This window comes from Panulirus ornatus, chromosome 35 (assembly GCF_036320965.1).
Source record: "Panulirus ornatus isolate Po-2019 chromosome 35, ASM3632096v1, whole genome shotgun sequence".
NCBI lineage: Eukaryota > Metazoa > Arthropoda > Malacostraca > Decapoda > Palinuridae > Panulirus > Panulirus ornatus.
The window spans coordinates 6,569,781-6,580,730 of NC_092258.1; the positions used below are offsets into that span (position 1 = coordinate 6,569,781).

The following is a 10,950-nucleotide window of genomic DNA, read 5'->3' on the forward strand; positions in this document are numbered from 1 at the left end:
CTACCGCATTCTTTAGCTGCCACGGGAAGTCCTCTGATGACAATGACTCGCGTGTTGTTTTGGTGGCGGGGGCGCTGGAGCCACACACACACCGTGTGTGATGTGCAAGTTGCACGAAAATATCCTTACGGAACCCAGTGCACGGGTTCAACCCCTTGAGCGCGAAGGTACGACCCTACGGTACGACCCTTGTGTATCAATGTGCTTGGCCTTTGACCTGACCCTTTGAGGGTTACGTCAAAGATCACGCCGTTGTGAGCGGATGAGGCGCGCCGCTGTGTTCAAGGGTCGCGCGGTTTCGCTGAGAGATGGCACCGTCGTGCTCAAGGATCGTGTACCCTTGTTGTTCAAGGGTCGTACTACACTCACGTGAACTGAGGGATCGTACAGTCATACTCAAGGATCGTACGTTTGTGATCAAGGGTCGTGCCATTATACACCAGCATCGTACTGTCGTGCTCAAGGAACGTACCTTTCACGATCTCAAGGATTGTACCCCTTGTGAACTGAAAGGTCGTACCTCGAACTCAAAGGTCGAACCTCTTGAACTCGAAGGGTCGTACTTCTAGAACTCGGAGGGTCGTACCTCCTGAACTCGAAGGGTCGTACCTCTTGAACTCGAAGGGTAGTACTTCTAGAACTCAAAGGGTCGTACCTCCTGAACTCGAAGGGTCGTACCTCTTGAACTCGAAGGGTCGTACCTCCTGAACTCAAAGGGTCGTACCTCCTGAACTCGAAGTGTCGTACCTCTTGAACTCGAAGGGTCGTACCTCCTGAACTCGAAGGGTTGTACCTCCTGAACTCGAAGGGTCGTACCTCCTGAACTCGAAGGGTCGTACCCCTTGAACTCGAAGGGTCGCACCTCCTGAACTCAAAGGGTCGTACCTCCTGAACTCGAAGGGTCGTACCTCCTGAACTCAAAGGGTCGTACCTCTTGGACTGGAAGGGTCGTACAGTTATACCCAGTGTCTACATCGATGACGCTGACAATCTTCATTCCCACGTTGCAGTGCTCATAAATACGCGCGTCTGTTGCTCCTCGAATAAACTCGAGGGCCTTAATGATCATCTGGCGGAGGTGTGCACTTGGCATGTTAAGGACACAGGCCAGGTCACTAGGCTTGGCTTAGTTCCTCTATGGCGCCGTCGCCCTCTCAGATCCTCTCTTCCACCGTCAGTCTCATCTACCTTTACTCCCACGACTCTCAAAACATCAGGTCAGCCAGCGGCTATCGTCAGCCAGATGATTTAACTGGTATGTGTGTGTGTGTGTGTGTGTGTGTGTGTGTGTAATGACATTGTTGCAGTCGTAAGACGTTCCTGATCTCCTCTTCGTCCACAGCTGGGGGAGCGGTGGCGGTGGTGGAGGCGGCGGCGACACCAGAAGAAGTAGAAGAGGAAAGAAACCCCCGAAGTGGCAGTTCCCCGGCGGATGAAGGCCCCAGCATCGAACTCCGGCCGGTGGCGCCTGAAGCAGGGCCTAATGGCCGCTCTCCTCTCGTAGACCCCTCGCAGGCCCCGACCTCCTGCTGGCACCAAGCCACCAGGTGGGTCTTCACACACACACAGTCCCTAATCAACAATTAATCATCCTAATTAACACATCTAATGATCCACTTTGCTTCAGGTTTTGTAGATGTCATTAATATTTCTAAGAAGCTGAGGTGGACTTTAGAGTGTCACTGACATCACGAGAATGGTGAATCGGAGGTAGTAAGAAGACGATGGATCTAAGTACTGATTATATTGGTATCTATGAGGGGAAGTGACCCTGAAATTATGGTATGGAGAACATGGGAAAGAGGGCTGGTGTGTGTGTGTGTGTGTGTGCATGCGTGTATATGTAAGTACGTATCTGTACTCACCCATCAGTACTGGACGGGAAAGGAGTTGTACACTCGTAGGGACCCCATCTTTCGAACCATCATAGACCTTCTTTAACGTATGTATGTTGGTCTGAATTAATCATTTCCTAAAAAAAACACCTTTCCTTTGCATCTTTTTTTGAACAGTTTTTTAGCCTGATTTCATGTTATGGCCTGTGGTTGTTCTATGCCTGCATCATTTGAAGAAATGTTCTCTGTATACGTCATTAATCTGCTTTGGGATCTTAAAGTTTGTGTTCATGTCACTCATTCACTCTTCTCTCTTCCATGGGGGTCAAATTTAAAGCCTCTAGATACTTTAATATAATTCAGCTATCTTGATTCAGTTACCATATTTATTTCACTCCTCTGGACCTCCTCTTTTGGCTCATTGCGCTTCTCGATGTGTGTTGGCCGAACTTGAGAAGTATAATCTAATTTTCACCATTAGTAAGATGGGAGCAGCTTGAAGAATATCTCCCTATTCATGAACTTGAATGCACCAGACAGCTTTGGAATCTCTCCAAGTCATTATGCATGCTAATGTAATCCTTTTCACCTCCCACATGACCTGTTGCATCATTTGCAAACATGGGTTGGTAGGAGTCTACACACACACACACACACACACAAGCTCACACACACACACACACCCTTGCAAGTCATTCGCATAGATCAAGGAAATTAAAGGTTCCAGAGCAGAACTCTGTAGCACTGCTGTAGTCTTTTTATCCTCCAGAATATGTGTGTGTGTGTGTGTGTGTGTGTGTGTGTGTAATGACAGGAAAGCTGTATGATAAAACGAATCCTTAATGGGCATACTCATTAGTCGTATCATGAGTCAGCCTTTAATGCCCTTATTAGAGTTCTCATTTATGAATTTTTTGTGATTTTTTTTTTTTTAGCATGACGGTGCTTCCCTTGAGTACGACTGTACGACCCATGAGTATGATGGTACGACCTTCGGTGGTTATGATAGTGTGGTTCTTAAACTCACTGTTCACCCCATGATACCCAGAGGTCGTATCCGTCATACTCAAAAGAGTCGTACCGTCGTCCTCAAGGGTTGTGCTACCGTATTCTCCAATGGTTCTTTATTCTCTTTCATAACGCCTTCGCCTACAACGCTGACCGCGCCACATCCACACGCCTTCTCGTGGTGTCCGGGTCCTCTCTCTCCTCACACCCAATCATGGCTCCACAGCACCCTGGGCGTGTGTCGACCCCACCGGGAGTGTTACCCGTACCTAAGGCTGCCAGATGTGTCCCCGCAGGAGGCATGGATCTTTGGCATCTTCGACTCCTGCCCCTTGAGTCACGAGGGAACCTTGGTGAGTGTGGGTGCACGGCAGCTTGGCGAGTCTGGCTCACCAACTCCCTCATAGTGGAGAAGCAGAAGTGGCTGAAAAGGTGTATCCATGTCTCGCACTTCATTACTGTGTTATGATCTAGCCTCCCTCAGTGATTTAGTGTATCACTAATATTATCTTTATATGTCACTGATTGACTATTGATAGTAGCTATTAGATTGATTGCAGGGATCTGTGGTTGTGTTAACCATTGATAGTATAATAGTTACTAGCGTTTAGCATAGCCTTTTGTAGTCTCGAGGGCGACTGTGACCCACTAGTCGCTAGTTTTGTGTTCACGCAGGTGTTCGGAGTATGTTGTGAGAAGAGGTCGGCTGCGAGACAAGCCGCAGCCGAGCACACGAACGAGGTGGAGCCCGAGTCTCCTGCAGCCCCTGCGAAGACGGTGGAGCAAAAGGTGGACACTGTGGATCAATACATGGCCGTGGAGGAGGAGGACGAGCGACCAGGCCTGATGGATCGCAGTCACGTCCAGTTTGTTCCGCCCAGAAGTCCTGCGTCTTCCCGACGGCCCACCGTGAGGTACCCGTGGCAGAACTCTTACCCGACCCACCCGCCCATCATCACCCACCCTCCTTCTCACACGAACTTCCCCTGGTGGACGACCAAGGCCCCCGGTGGGGCACCGACCACACAGAAGCCCTGGACGACCACCACCCGAAGGACCACGACCAATCCCTGGTGGCCGCCACAGGGCTACCCAACCACAACGACCACACAGAAGCCGTGGACGACCCAAAGGTCGACCACTAATCCCTGGTGGCCTCCTCAGGGCTACCCCACGGCGCCCACCACCACTCAAAGACCCTGGACCACCACCCGAAGAACGACAACAGCCAATCCATGGTGGACGCCCGCGCCCCCAGCCACCACAACCCCAGCTCCTCCTTCATCAGGTAAGCCTCACTGATGTGCCCAGACCAACAGTGTTAGGTGTTGACGCTCCGTCATCACCCCGTCCTGGGAATGACACCCTCTCCTAACCTCATTACCAGACAGGCGAATATCACCACCTGTCGCACCCTCATTATCCTCTCAACCCAACCAAACCAGATGCACCGTTTATCCACCTCGATTCTAGTGAACATTCATCGTTCATCTCCCTTTACCCGTTTCTAGTCAATTCACTGAAGTTTCACAGTAAATCTGCAAATACAAATTTTCAAGCTATTATTTCATATGACCTGCTTACTTCGTACCTCTCACGTCCCAACTAACACAGACGATATTCCAGTGAGGAAGCTGGAGAAGTTTCCACCTGGTCGTACCGTTTACAGTGTCATTTCTCTTTTACCTTCGTCAGGTCAGTCCTTTGGGCCGGAGAAGGACCCCTGCACTCCGGGCTCCTTTTACAACGCTGCTCCAGACGAAGGCTTCCGGATCAGTGGAGGTGTACCAGCTGCCGCCCACAGCCACCCATGGATTGTAAGTACACCAGTGACGCCGCAGTGTTCCATGACATCACATTACACACTTCCAGAGCGCATGTAAGTTGTTAAGTAGATAGATCTAAAGCATTCAAGACCATATTTGTTCTAAGTTACACTCTCACTGATGGAGTCGAGGGTATAAAACAAGTTACAGGTCGTCTAATCAGCTTCTTCTGCGGGAAGAGCATGCCTTCCATAGGTGGTTGAAGAAGAGACAAATGCAGGTGTATATCCCGCTCGTATGGTCTTCCAGGCTTGCCGTCGAGTTGGGTAATAAAAGTATTTACCTCTGGTCACTCTGTGTCATGACTGGTCCCTCACCCGTGTGAGGACCCGCCTACAGCAGGAGGTAACGGGTGTTTGATTACGATCTAACAGGTTAGTTCCTCTGAATAAAATCGGCTGACCTGCTGGGTAGGTTTATACAGTTAAAGTGTGACTGCAGCTGCATCAGTAGGAATAGAAATAGCAGCAGTAATAGCAACATCAGGTCGACAGCATTAGCATCAACGGTAGTACTACTAGCAGATCATACAGAACAGCAGCAGTAGCGGACCAGCTTTCTAATGCTTTTCCTTCTGCCCCTCCCGCAGGCGGCTCTCTTCAACAGACACAAGCAGTTCTGTGGCGGCTCCCTGATCGACCGCAGACACATCCTGACCGCAGCACACTGCGTCGCCCAGTAAGTACTGCCAGAGAGGGGGATCGGGACCTCAGGTAGGAATGGGGTACATAGGGCAAAGGAAAATGAGGAGGGCGACTTGGGGAAAAGGGAGGAAGAACGGGGAAGAAAGATGGAAGAAACTGCGTTTGCGCAGATGATATTCGAAGGTGATGCTCTTCCTCATGTGGTTCTTCTTCTCTTCTCCCTTACAGCATGAGTCGAATGGACATACAGAACCTGCGCGTGCGTCTGGGAGCCCACAACCTCCGCACCACAGAGCGTACCGCACAAGAGTTCAAGGTCTCGAGGGTCGTCAGGCATAAAGACTACGACTCCAAGAAGCTTGTAAGTCAGCTCGAGGTGGAGGTCGTGTTTCCTTGCTGGTCCAGGTCGTGGGGGTCGTACTAAAGCACTATTGAACTGCATGAATTCCAAGAGTTCGTTTAAGGGTGTTGCATTTTGTTCGGGGATGCTAGGGCCAGTGGAAAGACAACATATGGGGTCCCTTAAGATGAATGAGGCTCTTGTTAAGTCAGTGTTATAACGATGTCACACTATAAGCTCATATATCATAAAAAGGTGTATTGATTAGTGGTGAAATGATGTGTGGCTGGTGGAGGTGGTCCTCCTTCCCCTCTCTCTCTCCCCCCATGCAGCGGATCACACACCACAGGAGGATAAATGCTGTCGTCTAAGGCATGCCACTCCAGGATAGCTACATATGTTTGCATGGAAAGTTTTTATAGATAAACTGGTTATACGAGCAGCAGTGAGAGATGAGTTGGGAGAGATTCTGAAAAGGATTTGTTTCGTTTTTAGTTAATAAAGGCGGCAAGATTTGTAGAATAGCACAAGAGAGTGTACACAGCATTTAAAATCCTGGGAAAAGGACTAACACAGAGCTAGAAGGGAAGGGATACGGGAACCATTTCAATATGCATGGAATGTGTAGGGAAGCAGGGGAGCTGATGGAAATGCTCAGTCTTCACAAAAGAGAGAAAATAGAACACTTGTAAAGATAAATAGAGGAACGGAGTCACTGAACTGGGGTTCAACTTAGGATCAAACATGGGTATAAACAGACGTCTTAAGGGAGGTAATGGTAGGTGATACAGGAAGAGCAACAAAATAAGAATGAGAGGAAGGAAGGGAGTGGAGGGTTAGGAGGGAGGAGGAGGTTGTGAGCGGATACCATATTTTAGGGATGAATTTACTAGGGACTCACAAGACTTTTTAAGGGATTCGGAGGAGTACGTGTTGGAGTCAGCTGAATGTTAAAAGAATGTGTGATAATTGACACAGCTCAAGGATGGGCTGTGTGGTTTTTTTTTTCCCCTACCCCACTAAACTTTAGAACTCTTTACCTACTGTCTGTCCATAAACCTACAACCTCCCTGAACCCTTTTCGAAGGGCAAGGTCCTCCTCTTCGGAAACGTCTGGACTCCTCTTCTTCCCTCTGTGCCCTTTTATGCTTCATTTAAGGCCTGGCCTCCATGAGGACTTTCGTCCGAGACGGGTGATAAGAAGGTAGATGTGGTAAGTAAGAAATAAGCAGGAAACTGAGACCAGCTGTATATATATTGATATATATATATATTTTTCCTGCAATACCTAATAGCTGACACCAGCTAATCCTCCCCTCGCCTGACACATTGTCTAATGGTCTCCTCAGTACAATGACGTAGCCATGCTGACCCTGGATCGAGATGTAGACTTCACCCAGGAGGCCAGACCCGTGTGCCTGGACAGCTCCGGCAGGAAGTACGTGGGGCAAGAGGTCACCGTCGCCGGCTGGGGGAGCATGTTCGAAGGTCAGACCATCAAGGAGGGTCACTGGTTCCTCATGTCTCCAGGCTAACACCATAGCCACACACACACACACGACCCCCTCAAGAATCCTGTTGAGAATTGTGATGTTATTGTCATAGATAACCCAAATACCACAAGGCTGCGTTACAATCAGTAGCAGGGAGAGGAAGATTACATAAAAGGACTATAAAACATTTACGATATTTACTATAAACAAGCAATGGAGGACTATAAAACATTTACGATATTTACTATAAACAAGCAATGGCTGGCTAAATCAACAGATATGACTAAAGTTACAGCTTCCACAACACACAGTCCATATAACAGTTATATCATCAGTTACAATCGAGACATAACACATGCATCAGCTTTCACAACCACAACTACACAACGCACCATCCATATAACTAACTTTATCAACTATAACCAAGCTATATCAGTAAATACAACCACGTATATAACTTCTCAAACCAGCTACATGAAGGCAACTGCATGATCAAGCTATAGCCACGGCTATACCTTACCTCCCCAGACATCCCAGCCAAAGCTCCCCCCCAAACCACCAGCTACACGACAGCAACATTATCATCAAGCTATACCCACAGCTATAGCTTCCCTCCCCAGACATCCCAGCTATAGCTTCGTCTTTCTATCTGCCAACAGGAGGGCCCCAGCCATCCACACTATACAAGGTGAAGCTGACCGTCGTGAGCAACGAGGACTGTCGTAAGAAGTATGGCTTGGCTGCCCCGGGCGGCATTATATCTTCCTATCTGTGTGCTGGGACGGACGGGAAGGACTCCTGCCAGGTCAGTCTGGGTCGACTAGGGTTAGGTTATGACCTGTCAAGTCTGTTCAAGGTGTGTTAAGGAGGATTAGCTAACTGTTAGGTCAGTCTGGGTTTACTAGGTTTTTTATCTGACATGTCAGGTGTAGGTCACCTATGGTCAGGTATATGACTTGCCAAGTCAGTGAAGATCACCTTAGGTCAAGTTTATCACCTGCCAGGTCAGTGTAGGTCACCTTAGGTTACTTTTATCACCTGCTAGGTCAGTGTAGGTCAACTAGGTTCAGGTTATACCTGTCTGCTCAAGTCTAGGTTTACTAGGGAAGGTTTACGACCAGCTAAGTCAGTCTGGATGTACTAGAGAAGGTTTACTACTAGCCAATTCAGTCTGGGTTTACGAGAGAAGGTTTATCAGCTACCAAGTCAGTCTGGGTATACTAGAGGGGGTTAAGTACCTGTTTCTGACACTGCTACATGAACGGGGTTGATTCATACGTGTGTTGCGTCCGCAGGGTGACAGCGGCGGCCCCCTGGTGAAGTTCGTGGACGGCGTGTGGAAGCAGGTGGGCCTGGTATCCTGGGGTATCGGGTGTGGTAAAGGTCACTACCCGGGCGTCTACTCCAGGGTGTCGTCCTTCCTGCCTTGGGTCCAGCGGGTTAAGGCGGTCTACTAAAGCTGCTGCTGTTACCTCCTCCTCCCGTCGTCGTCGTCCTCCTCCTCCTCCCTCCACTTGACCGACTCCCTCCCTTCCCCATACACCGCAAGAACCACACTGAGGGTGAAGTGCAGACACGACCAAAGCCTCACCCTAGGAACAGGAGGATCATCATACTTGAAGCTGACGAGATACATCGCACTGAAGTGTGCACTCGGCAACATTAAGAAAAAAAGAAAAATATTTTGAACTCCAGTAAAGTAGATAGATGGTCGACTGTGCGAATGGAAACGCTCACACGATCAACGTGACCTCCGGTGCGCGAACGGCAAACTTTTGCCTAAGACTCTGCAAGTTTGCCGTCTCGTCAAGAGACACAAATACTTTGACATGAAATAATGCACCGAAGCACTTACAAAAGGCTTACCCCAACAAGGGCTTTACCGCCGCCCAAGGGCAACCCTCCTACCCTCTGTAGAGATCCACTCGTCAAAGACCCCACCCCTATACTTTAAAATTTGTCACATAGATGTCTATAAGATCGAAGAGAGATTCAAAGACCTTATAGTTGGGACCTGAACCCATCTATTACGTTAGTCATACATGTGGACACATCATTTATAGATTTCTCCCCTATACGTCTATACCTTTTGTGTAGCTTCTAAATTTCTCTATAAATTCTAATGCTTTCTCCTTTTGCTCAAGTCCCTTTCCTTTCCCCACATACTTTTATGGCTTTCTACCATATACTTACATATTCACCGAATCCTTCCTTCCTTCTCCAATTTCTCCTCTTTCTTCTTCCACAAGAATGTTATGGTTCCAGGTGGGCGAGGCCTCGTCTTCACACATGGACTTCCCAGAAGGAATTCTTTGGCTAGTATTATTCCGTCTACGGGTTCACTGACGTCACAGCTTCTCTATTCCCCTTGTAAACACACTTCACTCAGGACCAATGCTGAACCTGACCGGGTTTTTTCTTCATCCGTCCATGTTGTCCTGTCAGTCTTCATTTGTCTTAAATTCAGCTGAAAAAAAAAAAAAAATACAGTAAGGACAGATACTGAAAGTTGTTGAAAATGGAATACGGTTTGAAAAATTATAAAGACTAAGGCATCTCCAGATAACTTGAAGGTCAAATGACCTTCGATCTTGTGCTGTGAGAGTCTTACCTTTCCTCTTTCAAAAAAAAATATATGGTTTCGTGTGTCTCGCTCATTCAAAATACATTTTCCTCTCCTTGATTATCAAAGACAAACAATGCAAGACACGAGTGTTAAACATTTTAGTGCAATAAAGATTGGTATACAAAGTTCCTTATGTGCTATATTGTATAGATAATACTGAAGAGGAGCTTCGGCATACTGCGTATGTTGTACATGACTGCAGACATGGGAGTAACCACGTCTGTGATTATGGTAGTAACACCGAAATATACAAACTCCCTGCTTCCTTAAGGTCGCTTACGTTGACAATGACTATAGTCTTTATAAATATGAATGCAAAAAATAAACAAAAAAAAATCTTTAAAGTGGACAGGTAAGGGGAGAGTATGTGCATGGTTTGTTTTTTTTTTGGGCTTATCAGAAGGAAATTTACCTCATGCATGTATTCTCTTACTTGCAGGTCCTCATACATATAATCCCCTGTAAACTGCAGCAAGACAAGTAAAGATAGAAAGCGTTATATGGTGTCTTATTACCCTCCTTCTTACCATCAGAATCGAGCAATTTTTTGTGGTATCAAACGAGAGGGTTTGGATGAACGGGTGTGCTTCAAGGTGCCGGGATCGAAACCCGATTTTGCGGCAGGACCTTCATACCTAAACATAGTCGAGGAAATGAATGGAAACCACCTCATCTGGAGGTGTAGTTATGGGTTACTACCCCATGGGAGCAGCTTCCCTCCAGCCTGTTCACTGGGTGGTAACTCAAGTTCTCATCCACAACTGATAAGTGATGCTCAAACCAGAGGCTAAGTGCCTCTATCCTGTCACAAACAAAGGCTAGATCCTAGAAATACAATGCATATAAATCAACACTTCACCTGACCAACTACAACATGCTCAACATCTACATACCTCCCTCCTCACCCCACTCCCTGATGCACTCCTCAACTTCTTGTCAAAGACCAGACAACCTAGCCGTAGGCCAATCGGTCCTCCTGTTGTCTGTCTTTCTCATGTAAACACGTGCACATAGGGAGATTTCAAAACCCAGAATTCCAGTTAGCTCAACACACACACACACACACACACACTCCATGATCCCAGAAATTATCTATTTATAAACCAACTACTCAATATCCTCACTCTAAGCAACCAACCAAACCAACCAGACTCTTATCTCACCACCTCCAGCAGAAG

At 47.6% G+C, this 10,950-nt stretch overlaps 1 protein-coding gene and 1 long non-coding RNA gene across 2 annotated transcripts in view; one reads left to right on the forward strand and one right to left on the reverse strand.

Moving 5' to 3' along the window:
- LOC139760106 (uncharacterized) overlaps window positions 1–10,271 on the forward strand; it is a 124,599-nt gene extending 114,328 nt beyond the window's left edge. Inside the window, exons 2-10 of the mRNA XM_071682947.1 lie at window positions 1,343–1,547; window positions 3,070–3,196; window positions 3,519–4,131; window positions 4,539–4,660; window positions 5,259–5,347; window positions 5,542–5,674; window positions 7,003–7,141; window positions 7,806–7,951; window positions 8,442–10,271. Coding sequence (XP_071539048.1) covers window positions 1,343–1,547; window positions 3,070–3,196; window positions 3,519–4,131; window positions 4,539–4,660; window positions 5,259–5,347; window positions 5,542–5,674; window positions 7,003–7,141; window positions 7,806–7,951; window positions 8,442–8,603 — 1,736 coding nt within the window. The 3' untranslated portion in view covers window positions 8,604–10,271. The remainder of the gene's footprint in view (window positions 1–1,342; window positions 1,548–3,069; window positions 3,197–3,518; window positions 4,132–4,538; window positions 4,661–5,258; window positions 5,348–5,541; window positions 5,675–7,002; window positions 7,142–7,805; window positions 7,952–8,441) is intronic.
- On the reverse strand, window positions 6,905–8,602 carry LOC139760107 (uncharacterized). Its single transcript, XR_011715249.1, has 2 exons — window positions 8,425–8,602; window positions 6,905–7,228 (listed from the first exon to the last, which is right to left on the reverse strand). It is a non-coding gene; the product is annotated as an uncharacterized lncRNA (long non-coding RNA).
- Window positions 10,272–10,950: the final 679 nt, after the last annotated feature.